The sequence below is a fragment of the Rhineura floridana genome, chromosome 6, assembly GCF_030035675.1.
Source record: "Rhineura floridana isolate rRhiFlo1 chromosome 6, rRhiFlo1.hap2, whole genome shotgun sequence".
NCBI classification, from domain to species: Eukaryota; Metazoa; Chordata; class Lepidosauria; order Squamata; family Rhineuridae; genus Rhineura; species Rhineura floridana.
The window spans coordinates 146864166-146879562 of NC_084485.1; the positions used below are offsets into that span (position 1 = coordinate 146864166).

At 40.9% G+C, this 15397-nt stretch overlaps 1 protein-coding gene across 6 annotated transcripts in view; it reads right to left on the minus strand.

Annotated features, from left to right (window-relative positions):
* The window catches only part of PLA2G4A (phospholipase A2 group IVA), a 177558-nt gene that overhangs the window by 32280 nt on the left and 129881 nt on the right, over positions 1–15397 (minus strand). For all 6 annotated transcript variants that reach the window (XM_061634012.1, XM_061634009.1, XM_061634010.1 and 3 more), the window contains 4 exons: positions 14131–14260; positions 10168–10304; positions 7343–7565; positions 2473–2587 (listed from right to left, as the gene is read on the minus strand). In XM_061634012.1, coding sequence (XP_061489996.1) covers positions 2473–2587; positions 7343–7565; positions 10168–10304; positions 14131–14260 — 605 coding nt within the window. The remainder of the gene's footprint in view (positions 1–2472; positions 2588–7342; positions 7566–10167; positions 10305–14130; positions 14261–15397) is intronic.

Sequence of the window (15397 nt, forward strand, 5' to 3'; positions counted from 1 at the left end):
CTGGTAGCTGAAGTGTTACATCATCCCATGGAGGCCACTGAAAAATGCTTCCTTCCATCCAGAAGTATTTGCTTTGCAAATGTGGAGACTCTTGGTCAGCTAGGCTTTTCCTGAATGGGGAACAGTTTACAAGTATTATGGCTTCTACAGAGCTTGGAAAAGTTACTTTTTTGAACTACAACTCCCATCAGCCCAATCCAGTGGCCATATTGGTTGGGGCTGATGGGGGTTGTAGTTCAAAAAAGTAACTTTTCCAAGCTCTGCTTCTGCATGAAGGTAGCTGAAACATTCCTTTGGCATTCTTCATGTAGGGCCAGAATCCAGCTTGTGTCAGTTGAAGTTTTAAGAAAGAAGCATCTTGCAGAGTGAGTTGCAATGCAGAAAGAGCAACACTTAACCTGTGCAAGTTCTTATGGATTCAAGCAGTGGCTTTCAAATTGTAAAGCAGGTAAGCACAACCAGCCACAAGAGGCACAATGAAACCCTTTCCAATACTGTGTACCATACAACACAGAGAGTACATGCAGGTAATTATGCAAGATGATCCATTTTTTATTCAAAATCACTGTCAACTTAGGCATCTTATTGTGACAACCATTGTTGGTATCAGTACCAGAATAAGAAACTGTGGAGGTTGGAATGTAAGAATTTTCCTTTCACATATGTATATCCTCCTAGTGACTGTAATGCAGGTGTAAGGCTTAATCAAAGGTCATGGTTTTAATCCTGGGTAAGACCCCAAACATATAAGCAAAGCATACTTCAGCTTGCTTAGATAAGCCATTCCCCCAGAAAGCATATACAGGGAGAGACTAGCAGGGGTATCACCTCCCAACCAGAAAGCCTGGAGATGCGAGGAAACTGTCTTAACAAAAGTTAACCACAGTTAATCTGTACAGAATTACCACGAACCATGGTTTGCAAACTCACTTCAAAATGGCCAATTTGTGACCATTCCTTAAGCAATAGGAAGAAATTCAGAGGTATCGGTTAAAGCATGGTCAAGGAAAACAAACTATGTACTATGCCTGCTTAGAGCTAAAATGGTGCTCCCTCCCTCCTTTCTCGCCACTCTCAAACATTTTCAGCGAGATTCTTGCTTGCACTAGCAAGCAGATACTGCTAATTTTCTCAACTATCCTCAACTACTTACACCTCCTTTTTCATCTTTTTCTGCGCTCTTCCAATGGTTTACAATGCTTTTATGGGAAGCCCTTCAGCAAATTATATATGCCACTTACACAGAGTGGGATAAGGAAAAAAATACCTATGAATTAATAGTGAAAACAGGTCTGTGACCAAGTCTAGCCAAAGCTCTCTCCTGCATCCAATTGCTCCAACAGATACCATTGTAGAGTTTGTTTTGTTCTAGTCAATAGTTCATGTGTTTCCATTTGAAACTCTGTGACTCCATAAAAGCTTTCCAAAAATAATCTAAATTATGTCTGGCTCATAATAATTACTTGCCGTTCTAGGCATGATTAGTGCCCACTCGGAATAAAAGTATTATGGACGATGGGAACTCAAAGAACCAAAATTGTGAAAACTGTTCTCAGCTGGCTGATATCTTGAACCATTGGTTTTTAAAACAATGTTTTTTAAACTAAACTACCAAGAAGGAACACAAGATTTATCCCAAAAATTCACAGATTAGATCATTAAAGGAGAACTAATTACTTCTCTTCCAAGACACACTGTTTAGTCTAATTGACTTTGAGAACAAAGCCACATTCCCTCATGGCCAATGTTCTGGGGACAACAAGCCAGGGCTGGGCAGGGTCAGAGGCAAAATAAAAATAAAAATGGATGGGTGGGGCCAGTGGCAAGAGTGGGTGAAGCAATTGACTATTCTTACTATTGTGTATACAAAACAGGTTTCACAATTCAAGCATGCATTCCAGCCAACCAAAACCATTCAAGGAGAGTGTGGAATAGGGTCAGTAAGGCCAGATAAAGAGGACCGAATGGCCACATTTGGCCCAGGGGCATGAGGTTCTCCCCCTCTGCCTAAACTTCCAAATGGAACATGCAGAAAAATAATCAAGGTGTAGTTTGTTAACACAAAGTCCAGAATTTTTTTAAAAAGATGAAAAAAGGGTAGATTGCTAACACATTGGCCTGCTCCAGAAGCAAGACTAGGTAATCTGGAGTCTCAAAATCTGGAGGGAAATTCAGGTGGGAGAATTTCTTAAGAACCTCTAACAATCTCACCTGTCTGCAGAAAAGCGCTCTTGAAATCTAGTTCTAGCCACCATTTATCAGTGGGATAATGCCTGCATGCATAGGAAGGTACATGAATACCACACTGCCCCAGAGTGTCAGGTAATCTGTTCATATGGGTCTAGGTGACTCAAAATATATAAAAACATTTCCAGAAGCAAAAAAAAATGGTTTGTTTCTATGCAGGTGTGGATATTAACACACTTGCTAGACATAGCATAGCTTAATGTAAATTAAGGTGATAACACTTACCGGCAAACATCAGTTCTGATACATCAGGTTTAACATGGAGGCATGTGAAGAGTGGCAGAGCAGCCTGTGCTTTGTTGACTTTCTCTTTCATATCTGACAAAGTGGTGTCCATTCTCTATAGGAAAAAAGAGAGGAGACAGAATTTACAGATTTAGATTTAATTAATTATGTTTAGTATACGCTGACATTGTTTTAATTTTTAATAATTTTTAACTTTTTATATGTTTTATATTGATACATGTCTTGTACTTTGCTATTTCTTGTCTTGTGAACCGCCCAGAGAGCTTCGGCTATGGGGCGGTCTATAAGCTTAATGAAATAAATAAATAAATAAATTTGGAGATCCAGCTAGTACCTGATAGCTTTTGTAAAATCATTCAAGAAGGCAAATGACACGAGAATTACTTACAGAAAAACTGTGAACTGATAAACTCAAACAAAGCCAAGCCTACCCTCTTCTCAAATGCTTGGCCGAGAATCAATTGTAAAACAATTTATAAACAACAAGAAGCTAGAAAACAGAATATGTAGAATTCTGTCCACCAGGATATACATACGTTCCAATCATGTTATTCCTTGAGAACGTTCTTACTAAGTTTTTACTTCAATTAGCTTTTAATTAACTACTGTGTTGATTAACTGTTAATGCCCTTGCTTAAGGAGAGGAGTGAAGGTTTAGTCATGGTTTTATGTAATATTACATTTTGTTATGGCTTTTACCTTGTGAGGGCAATGTGCCCAGAAAGATGGTTTTAAAATCCTTTAGCAAAATAGAAATAATTGATTAAATCAAAAGTAAAACATTAAAAACAGGGATGGGGAACCTGTGACCCCCCCCCAGACATTGCTGGACTACAGCACCCATCATTCCTGACCATTGGTCATGCTGGTTGGGAGTTGGATTGCAACATCATCTCAAGGGCCACAGGCTTCCCATCTCACATTAAAACAACAATCATACATCAGATCATCATAAAACATTCCATGGCAATAACATAACCAAAACTAAAAGGCCAAGGGCAATAAAAAAAGTCTTCATCCAGTGCCAAGAACTCATAAGGTTCTGCACCAAGCAGAATTCCGTTGTTGGGGCACCTTTCTTCTCCTCATAAATGTTTGCATCACAAACATATGATGTTTTGGAACTGCAGCACAACCAGAATTTTACGCCATACTTTGTGGCTTCTGATGGCATGTACTGCCTCACTGGAAATCTCCCTTGGAGTGGCACTAATTGTTCATCAATAGTAGCATTCTCATATGACACAAACACGGTTGGAGACTCTTGATAAATACATCCCATTAGGTCACACAGAGGCGCCAGCTTCCCTCACACGCTGGGAGATCAATGTTGAAGCTCATAATCAAATATGTGGACTTTATTGATTCTTTTGAAGGCAGTCAGTGACATTATGCCATGAAAATGTCAAGGACAACCCTCAAAGTCATAATATAACTCCATGAACAGAGAAAAGTGGTCATCTAAAGGTCTTTGACTGAGAGTTGCCATTAAGCCTGGCCAGCTGCTTATATGAGAGTGCTGGATGCTTATACACATTTGCAGATACAACTGTGGTCTCAGTGAATCTAAAAGCCAGTTTTTCACAAAATGATAGCTTTGATGAAAAGGAACAGTAAAAAGGAAGGTTCCAACTGGAAAATATAATATTTAAACCATTCAGGTTGCAAAGGGGTTTGGTAAACTCCTTTGGGGGGGGGAGTGGGCTCTTATTGACTCCAATACCATTTGTGATGATGTTAAGGAAAAAGAGTGATTATCTATCATTACAATAGACAAAATAGCAGGGTGTGTTTGGCCCCACCTGTTCGTAGAGAGTTCAGGAAGACGCCCTGGCCTCTCCAACCTCTCTAGCCTCTTCTAAGCGGTATATAGTAGCGGTGAGGGCAGCAAAAAAGAGATATTTTGCTGCCACAATTAAGGCATCTCTCTCCCGCCCGGCAGAGCTCTTTAAAATCGTACGAGGGCTTTTACATTCTGGCCCTCGGGACATCATAGATTCATCTGTAGCCCGCTGTGATGAGTTCACAAGGCACTTCCAGGATAAGATTGCATGCATTCGCCGGGACTTAGACTCCAATATTATGGCAGTGGGATCTAATGAAGCATCCAGAACACGGTCTTGTCCTTGTTTATTGGATGAGTTTCAGTTTGCACAGCTTGAGGATGTTGACAAGATCCTTGGACTGGTGCAGGCGACCACATCTGTGCTGGACCCTTGCCCCTCTTGGCTGGTGAAAGCTGGCAGGACCGGAACCGCTGGCTGGGCCAAGGAGATAATAAACGCCTCTCTGAGAGAGGGAGTGGTCCCTGACTGCCTAAAAGAGGCGGTTGTGAGACCGCTCCTGAAGAAACCCTCTTTGGACCCAGATAACCTGAACAATTATAGACCTGTGGCGAAGGTTCCTGGGCAAGGTGCTAGAACGGGTGGTTGCCGGCCAGCTCCAGGGGCTCTTGGATGACACTGATTATCTTGATCCATTTCAATCCGGTTTCAGGCCCGGTTTTGGCACCGAAACAGCCTTGGTCGCCCTGTATGATGACCTTTGTCGGGAGAGGGACAGGGGGAGTGTGACTCTGTTGATTCTCCTTGATCTCTCAGCTGCTTTTGATACCATCGACCATGGTATCCTTCTGGGAAGACTCATGGAGTTGGGAGTTGGGGGTACTGCTTGGCAGTGGCTCCGCTCCTACTTGGTGGGTCGCCACCAGAAGGTAGTGCTTGGGGAACACTGCTCGATGCCCTGGACTCTCCATTGTGGAGTCCCGCAGGGATCGGTACTGTCCCCCATGCTTTTCAACATCTACATGAAGCCGCTGGGTGCGGTCATCAGGAGTTTTGGGGTGTGTTGCCATCAGTACGCTGATGACACGCAGCTCTATTTCTCCTTTTCATCCTCTTCAGGTGAGGCTGTTAACGTGCTAAACCGCTGCCTGGCCGCGATAATGGACTGGATGGGAGCTAACAGACTGAAGCTCAATCCAGACAAGACCGAGACGCTGTTGTAAAGTGCCTTCTCTGCCCAGATGGAGGATGTTTATCCTGTTCTTGATGGGGTTACACTCCCCTTGAAGGAACAGGTGCGTAGCTTGGGGGTTCTTTTTGATCCTTCCTTGTCACTTGAGGCCCAAGTGGCCTCGGTGACACGGAATGCTTTCTACCATCTTCGCCTGGTAGCCCAGCTACGTCCCTATCTGGACAGTGACGACCTCGCCTCAGTTGTTCATGCTCTGGTAACTTCTAGACTGGACTACTGCAATGCGCTCTATGTTGGGCTGCCCTTGAAGACTGTTCGGAAACTACAACTAGTCCAGAATGCAGCGGCCAGATTGCTGACGCGGACCAGAAGGTCCGCTCATATAACACCTGTTCTGGCCCGTCTGCACTGGCTTCCTGTTTGTTTCCGGGCTAGATTCAAAGTGCTGGTTTTGACCTATAAAGCCCTACACGGCATGGGACCGCAATACCTGGTGGACCGCCTCTCCCAATATGAACCTACCCGGACACTGCGCTCAACATCTAAGGCACTCCTCCGAGTGCCATCCCATCGAGAAGCTCGGAGGGTGGTGACTAGAACCAGGGCCTTTTCTGTGGTGGCCCCGAACTGTGGAACAGCCTTCCCGATGAGGTGCGCCTGGCGCCGACGCTACTATCTTTTCGGCACCAGGTGAAAACCTTTTTATACTCCCAGGCATTTTAATGTGTGTTTTAATGGTATTTTCATCATTATTTGTATTTTTGGATGTTGTTTGGTTCTTTTATTGTTTGTTTTGTTTTCTTGATTTATTGTATTTATTGTATTTATATATTGCTTGTTTTTTATCTTTTTATACACCGCCCAGAGAGCCTTCGGGCTTAGGGCGGTATATAAATTAAATTAAATAAATAAATAAATAAATAGCCATGGTCTCATTGGCATAACTCTATGCACACCTACTGCAGGTGAGGTTAGCTTAGCAAACTATGCTATGTTTTCACAGTATATCAAAGATCTGAATTGGAATTTAGGCAATGCATCATGATTAGCACTAAGCTTGGTTAAGCGTTATACCTGCAACTAGTCACTGTAGTTAACAGGAACATAAGAGGACTGAAAACGTGATTGTTTGTAGTTCTGTGAAGACCAATGGTTCTTATTAGATAAATTTGACACAGACTGAAACAGAGTGAACTCAAGATATCTCTGCAGGTCTCTTTTTTATGGTATTTGAGTACCTTTCTACTTTAAATTAACCCTGTAAAAAAGCCCCCAAATGTTACTAGCTTGCAAACACTTCTTATACGCTTGCAGGGGCTGACTAAAGAAGGTAGAGCACTGTATTTTCTAAGCTAGGTGCAGAGAAGGAGGCTTCTCTCCTCTAGCAGCCTGCTGGATGTCTATACTGGGCATAGACAGAGCACTCCACCCGTCCTCTGACAAACTGTTAATCTGCCCATATGGAATTCCATAAGGAAACAACTAACATTATGCAACAGTCTATGTAAGCTGCAGAGACTGTGTTACACAAGCCATAAATGTCAGTGTTTTTAGATTTTAAGTCCTCTTCATCGCCACTAAAATTCATCTGGAATAACCATGAGTTTGCCTAACAGAGGGAAAAGTGAAACATGGATGATGATGGTTCACTCAGTCATTCAGTCCACGCTCTTGCGAGACAGAATCAAGGAAAAACTGATAATACAATACTTGAAATCACAGTTCCAAACCACAGACAGATTTACTGATGCAAAACAAAAGCAATCTATTAGACGTAGCTACCATAGGATTTTTGACAGCACTACAGTATTGCTCATCTCTCTCTCTAGGATTTATTTCCACAGCTTTCAAAGTCATCTGAATAGAAACTTACATTTTGGACGAGTGTTTCTCCAATCAACATTCCAAAGATATCTGTAAATGTAACAGGCTGCCCAGACCTCTTCTTTTTCCATAATGCTTCAATGTATCGCTTGACTTTCTGAGGAGTAAGCAGCTTTAATGGATTGTGACTGACGCTATTTCTCAACTCTTTGTTTATTTCCTTTGGTCCTTTTACTGGGAAATCTGGATGAGAGAACAATGTTGACATATACCTGTAAGATTAAAAAATAAAAAGTTTCTCAGTAAATATAATTTAGTCCCATGACATTCACAAGATCCTCAACATGTGTGTGTATGCGGGACTGAAATGATAACACACAATGTGTCTATGTTTTATGCTGAAAACTGTTCAGCTTTTTCACTGAGAACATGGGAAATTGCCTTCTACCAGTAAGACAATATGTCCATCTAGCACAGTCTTGTCTACTATGACTGGCAGTGCCTCTCAAAGGTCTTCGACAAAGGACACTTGCTACTGGACCATTTTAATTGATATCACAAGCCTGTTCCATAGTAACTGGGAGCAGAGCTTTCAGCGTGGCTGCCCCTGTTCTATGGAACAACATTCCTGTTGAGATTCAACAGATGCCCACTATCTGCACTTTCCAGAAACAACTGAAGACATTTTTTTTCTTTCAAACAAGCTTTTCCAGCTGGATGAATAGGTCTCTGCCATGGGTGCCCACTTTGTGTTTAACTGTTTTTGGTTGTTAACAGGGCTTTTTTTGTGATAGTACTCAATGGAACGGAGTACCGGCACTCATTTTTTTGCTGTCCGTGGCAGGCATTTTGTACTGGCACACATGAAAGGTAAAGGTAAAGGTGTCCCCACACTTAAAGTGCGAGTCGTTTCCGACTCTTAGGGTGACATCTTGCGACGTTTACTAGGCAGACCGTATATATGGGGTGGGATTGCCAGTTCCTTCCCCAGCCTTTCTTTACCCCCCAGCATATGCTGGGTACTCATTTTACTGACCACGGATAGATGGAAGGCTGAGTGGACCTCGACCCTTTTTACCGGAGATTCGACTTCCTCCTTCCGTTGGAATTGAACTCCGGCCGTGAGCAGAGCTTCAGCTGCGTTACCACTGCTTACTGCTCTGCGCCACGGAGGGTCTTAATATATGAGTACCAGCACCTTATTTTTTATTTTTAAAAAAACTAAATAATAATAATGAGGAGGAGGAGGATCCAGCGATTGAACGTAGGACATTCCACTGAGCTGTGGCTCCTCCAGTTATGTATTTTTGATGATTTGCACCTTGCCATGCTATGCACATGATTATGTGGTTAATCTTAACTATAATTAGTGGGAAAATGCCAACCTTACTTCATGAACCAATTTTGTTTTCATTAACCTTAGTTATGATTAACCACAGTTTAGGGTAAGATCAAATGGTGGTTAATTGAAAATGAAAGTGGAAGCTTCCACTTTCCTTGCAGCTGTAACCAGAGGAAGAGAGCAGAGGTTGTGAACCTCAAAAAAGCTAGGATCTTTCTTGTAACATTAAACCGGTATTTAGTGTTATGTCCAATTGCAGACAAAACATTGGTTCACACATCACACTAAACCAACCCTGGGCTTAGCACAGATGTGCAAGCCCTGGGGAGAACCTCACAGTTGCTTTTCTCTTCCCCAGATCTTTTTGCTGCCATGCTGCACTAAGCCAAGGTTCATCTTAGCATGTTGTTTGCACTGAGGCTCATGGTTAAGCTCTTTCCTCATTGTAACCTCATCTCCAGGTGTCTGCACATTTGCACTAAGCTAAGATTTGGCTTAGCATAACATAAAGCTGGGTCAACAGGTAATGTGCTGTTGCTGTTTAACTTAAGCTAAATTCCAGTGACAAGGACAAATCTAGTAGTGAGGGGGGAGGAGTTGGGGCCTTTTTTTCTCATCGCTGCTTTGCTTATGGAAACCTGCCCCTCAAAACCTACAGCAATCTTTCTCAATATATATGAGCAACCATCCCTAATCCATACTCATCATATCTATATTTACTGAAGAGATCCCAGCAAAATGAATGCAATGGCAACAACAAAGTGCTTTTACAGTTACTAAGCAGAACTTTTGAAAGCATTTTCTGCAGTTGTTTAAGATGTTTTAGAACTAAGAGAAAAATCTGAAATTTTAGCTGCATCCTCTGGATGATTCAAGCTGGTAGGCAAAACCATATACTATAAAATACAGGAATTGGGGCAAACTTAGTTTTGTAGGTTTCAGTTTCATCAGAAAGTGTAATTTGAAAAACCTATGTTGCAAGATTTCATTGATTCTAAAAGCATTTTAGAATCATAGAATCAAAGCACTGGAAGGAGCAAGAAGCACAAGCCAGACACTCCTACGACTATGAACTGAAAGTGGACTTGCTTCTGCATTCCTGCAACCTGAATAACAAAACCAGCAGACAAGGAAGCCAGGTAGTTCTTGTTCAAAACTATTGCACCTTTTTGCACCAAACAAATACACACATCGAGAAAGAATGAAATTTTTATTTTTTTTATTTTAAAATAAAATAAAATGATGATATTGGGATTTGACGATTAACTAAGATAGCCTATGGAGAAAAGTGATCCTGTATGTATATATTAAGGGACAGGTTTGATGTATATTATATACTCATAGCTGATCTGCGACAAATCGGAAGTCAACTATTTTATTTTTATTTTTTTTGTTGTATTGTTATGTTTTTTTACTTTGTTTTGTTTGTCTTTTGAAAAATTTGAATAAAAATTATTTTAAAAAAAGAGAAAGAATGAAATTTGAGGAAAGTTACTATATAAGAAAATTAAGATGACACAAAAAAAACATACCATGTGGATCCAGACAAGCCAGCGACATATGTTGCACAGTCTAAAATTCCAGATTCATACAGTGCTTTCATCACCCCAGCAAACCCTACTGTGGCACGAAACCCACCACCAGACCCCAAGATCGCAATCACTGGTACCTGGGCAAACATAAAATAAGGGTGGATTAAAAAACCTTCACTGCTAGGGGCAAACAACATGCTATATACTCAGATGTGTAACAATGCCTTTATTAAAAAATAAATAAAAAAGAAGCCCCCACAAGAGAAGGAAATTTAGATAAGAGAAACAGCGGAGGAGAGGGGGTGCTTTATCCTTTTTCAGTCTACTGTTCTCCCACTCCAGATCACAATGTGGCTTTGCCCCCACTTCCAGGGTTTGAAAACACAATTTCAAGAGCAAATATGCATTTAAATCTCTTGGGGACATAAGCTGTTTGGAGGGGATTTAGAGCAAGCAAACAGTAGGTTAAGTGTCCCCTCCCTCTCCTGCCACCTTGCCATTCCACATTCCTTATACTGAAGCAGTTAAACAAAGAAAGAGATCAGATCACTGTACATATGTCAGCATATAACGTGCAGTTAACCCCTTCCCCTACATTATTTATGAACATTCAGACATATTAATCTCTTCTGACCTAGTCTGCATTCAGACACGGGCTTATTGGATTTAAATGGTAGCGCTTCTGTCCTGGTTTCTAACATTCCTTTCACACTGCAATACCTGTTGCGTTAAGGAACAGTAGCTTTTTCAGCTGATATACCAGCATTTTGTGCAAGTGTCTTTCACATGGCTGCAAAGAACAGTGTCTTGTTTTGTCCCTCACCCATTATACACATGCACACTGCAGTTCTCCGCTGTGTAGGAGGTCTAAGATCTTGTTCCATTGCCATGCAACCTCTCTCTTCTTAGCGTCTGACTTTTTTTAATGTTAGTTGTATAGACACAGGGGTGTGTGTGGGAAATGCTGCTGCTATCCATGCCTACGCCGGAATACTGGTATAATTTTCATCAGGCAAAAAAAAACCCCACATGGCTAAAGGGTGGGAACACACTGCATGCTGGGATGTCTGTCACATGAGCAGTTGTAGTTAGCGATTTTCCAGGTTCCCAAGTTTGCAAATGGATTATTTATGGTATTATTTATCACAGAAATGAGAGCTAAACTTACACTATATTCCACTAGAATTTCAGAACTAGCTTGTATGTCATGTGAAAGATCAAATATAATGTGATTACCAGGTAAGAAATTATCAGAATAACAAAATAAAGTGCAGTGGGAAAGCAGCCCTTGTTTCTGGATCAGCTAGAAGCAATAAAATCTCCTCTGAGTTACCTAGAAAGATTGTGGCCCAGTGAGAAACTATTTTTCTCAGCTCCAGTCTAGATAGATTGATAAAATAGATGAGAGAGAGAGAGAGAGAGAGAGAGAGAGAGAGAGAAACACACACACACACACACACACACACTCTCACACTCTTTTTTCAAAAGCACTAGGATGGGCAGAACATATTACATTAAACAGAACCATCACCTGCAGGTCCTGCAATATAATTTATGTCATCGAATGCAAAAAAAAAAAGAATGTTATATCCAACACATAGGAAAAACTACAACTGACCTATGCACACACTTCAGAAACCAATCTTGACAAAAAAAAGTGGAGCAACCAGTTGCAAAAAAATTCAGCACCGAGGACCACAGCCTGTTGGATTTTTCCATTACAGCTATAGAGATGCCAACAGATCCAGCAGCATTGACTAAAAGGGAGAATTTTTGGACATACTCTCTGGACACATTGGCACCACATGGCCTGAACCTGGAGGACAGTACCAGCATCACTTAGCTTCTGCAAATGAAGCCCCTCTGAGCATTCCATCCTCAAAGCTCTATAACTGCCACCTTGGTAACAGCATTTGTATATTATGACATTTGTGGATACAAATGACACCAAATGAGTATTCTTAGGAGCAGAAATCCACTCTTGGCTGATGCTAAAATAGGTAGTGGCATGTGTAAGGAGCTTTAAGTCTCTGTATCCGCCCTGAGTTCCTACTGGTTTCTGCCCTGGGCTCCTACTAGGAGGAAGGGTGGGATATAAACCAAATTATAAATAAATAAATAAATAAATATCAACCCTACAATCTGATCCAATCCATGTTTATTAAGATTTCAACTAGTTTCATGGGGCATATTTTCAAGTATAATTTTGTTCTCTCAAAGAGCAAAGGAAGACATGATCTGTATCTTGATTGTATCGCTTTGTATTATTGCTAGCTCATATGAGGGAGTAAGGAATTCAAATGCAAAACTGATCTTCTAACAAAAACGTGTATCCTATTTCTAAGATGCCTCTTTGTACCAGAGGTCTAAAAAGCAATGTAACACCAATTTTTAATAAGAGATCCCAGGGAAATCCAGGAAATTACATGCCAGTTCATTTACTGTCTGTTGGGAGTAAACTGGTAGAAAGCATTATTAAATATAAAATTATTAAGAACAGGTCTTGCTGAAGAAGAATCAACATGGCTTCTGTAACGGTAAGTCCTGTCTCTCTGACAAGCAGCTCTCAGTAAAGGCTCCTAAGTAAAGTGAGCAGTCATAGAACAAAAAGTCAAGGTCTTCTTATGGATTGGTAACTATTTAAAGGACAGAAAACAGAAAATAGGAAGCTTCCTTAAATTACTCTCCCAAGGTCCTTTGTGACCTTTTATGCCTGTAGAGGAATCCCCTCTAAGAACTATTATGTGACGCCTCTTCAGTGTCTCTTTGTTCAAAGGCCTCCTCACAAGCCATGCTTTCCAGAAAGCTTTTAGTTTTACTCCTTAGTCTTCATCCACAACTGAAACAAAGCCTGCCTAACAGGTGTGTCTAGCGTCTTGCTTATACAGCTTCTGTAATATGCTGAGGATGCACTTCTTTACCCCAGTATTTTTGTGGGACCCACCTCTTCTGTTTTATTTAATCTGTACTGTGCTGTTTTTGCTTGGACTTGTTTTCATTGTTTTTATAATTGTATATAAACTGTTTTACTTACTTTGAAAAAAATATGGTTATATTGCTGTAACCTATCCTGGCGCCTAACTATAAAGGGCGGGTAAGACATCTTATAAATAAATAAGCACTTAACTACATTTTCCCACATTATCCTTGCTCTCCCATTCTTCCTTTTTCCTGTTGATTCTTGCCTCACCCTTCCTTTCCTTTGTTGCCCTCCCTGCTGTCAAAATTACATTGCAAGCTTTGTATTGTAAGTTAGATAGACATATGTGCCTGTTCCACCTTATGTTGCTTTGTAAAGCAACTTGCTCATTTACAGTGCTTATAAATAACAACAAAATGCCAATGTTCTTCCTTCTGGTACATCACTGACTACAGTTCAGCTTCTGATTCAAGCTTATCAACCTGATCATCTCAGACACTTGCTTCTCTTCAATTTCCACAGCCCTTTTTGCACTTCTGTGCGTGGCAGGGATTTAAAATCATTTATTCAGTTTTATACAAGAGGTTTGATCCTATGTTAGATTTCATGCCATCTATACTAAGATTCTCAGTTTCCTAGGCCTAAAAGAAAAGAAAAAAGAGGGGAACAGTATAATTGTTTAAAATGAAGATTCAAATCAAAATCCAAAGTCCAAAATCTACAACAACTTCCAGAAAACAAATCCTAACATCTACTCCAGATTTTGCCGGCAGAGACAAAAAAAGAAGTAATGATAAAAGAGCATTGAAACAAGAAACTGCAGAACTATGAGAGTAGGAACAGAGATGAGATCCTGTGCTCAAACAGCAACAAAATCTAATTAGCAGATGCCAGACTGTTAGCATTTTAATATTCTGAGCTCATCTATTTAGTATTTTTATCGCTGAACTTAGTTGTTCTATGAGTATTTAAACAATAAATTAGGAATATGATTCTGAAGACAACAACCGTCTTGGCTACTGACATGAGCCTTCCAAACTTACATCACGGGTGGAGGTTAAGTCTGTCCCCAGGAAACTGTTCAGATGGTGCATTACTCTAGCCTTCCGCTGCTGTCGGAAAGCCTTCTCTTCATCGCACAGGGCCATGCTGAAACGGAGGTCTGTTGAAGAACTGGGCAAAAAACAAACACACTTTATGTCATAAAATAAAAAAACATGAAACAGTCTAGTTTTCTCCATGAATAAGCAAAGTCCTGAAATATTTGCACATGCCATAAATGAAAACACAGAGGCTTAAGTCATAAGCACTATTTGTGTCATGCTCAAACATGGATGCCATTCACTGTGACTCAACTTGAGCAACAGAAACAATCCACTGAGAAATCCTCCTGCGAGGACCGTGCTGAAAATAATGGCACCAAGACTTGCTGTTCTTATGCAATGCCATTTCTTTTAAACAAAGTTGTACAGGCGAGCCCCGCTCATACGGCAGGTTCCGTTCCGGACTGCTGCCGTAAAGCAGAAAACGCCGTAAAGCGAAACCCATTGAAAATAAAGGGGCACGTCGTGTGAAAATGACACAAAAATGTTGCAAAAGAGCAAAAACGGCCTTAAAACGGGGAATTTCCCCTCATTGAAAGTTGCCACATCAGCGGAACGCTGGAAAACGGAACACCGGTAAGCAGAGCGCTACTGTACTAGCTCTGGGCCAAAATATCTAGCCTAGCCATTGTTGTCACTTTTGGGACAGAAGGAGGGGATGACCACTAAAGTTTTTTGCAGTCTTTGAGATTGGACAATATTGTAATATCGTTCTATGGTAAGAAAGGGACAATGGGAACAAAGTTGCAACCTGTGGAATCAACCATCTTTCCCTCCACTTTTTTTTTAAAAAAACAAGAATGCCTCTGGAAATGATACCACATTATGACACAGCGTGGCTCCCATTGGGCAGTTCTGCTTGTAATGAGGAATGCCACCAGGCTATTGCTTATTGTAGCTCCACCACCAACTGAAGCTGAGGCAACCAATTATTGTTGCCGCTGCCACCGTCTCCTTTTTCTTTTTCTTTGCTTTGTAAAAGAAAGATTGTAACCAACTCCATAGACAAATATGGTTTGTATTTCAGGAATGCATTTTGGGCTTTGGAGGGTTATTGTACAGATTTTGAAATTCTGTATCAATGTGTTTTCTAATTTTTTAAAGAATGTCACTACCTTTTTGCAAAGCATTGAAAAAGGACTGGCACTCACATAAAACGGATGAGAATGGGTAAAGGCAAAGAGATAGGAGTGCAAACTATTATAAA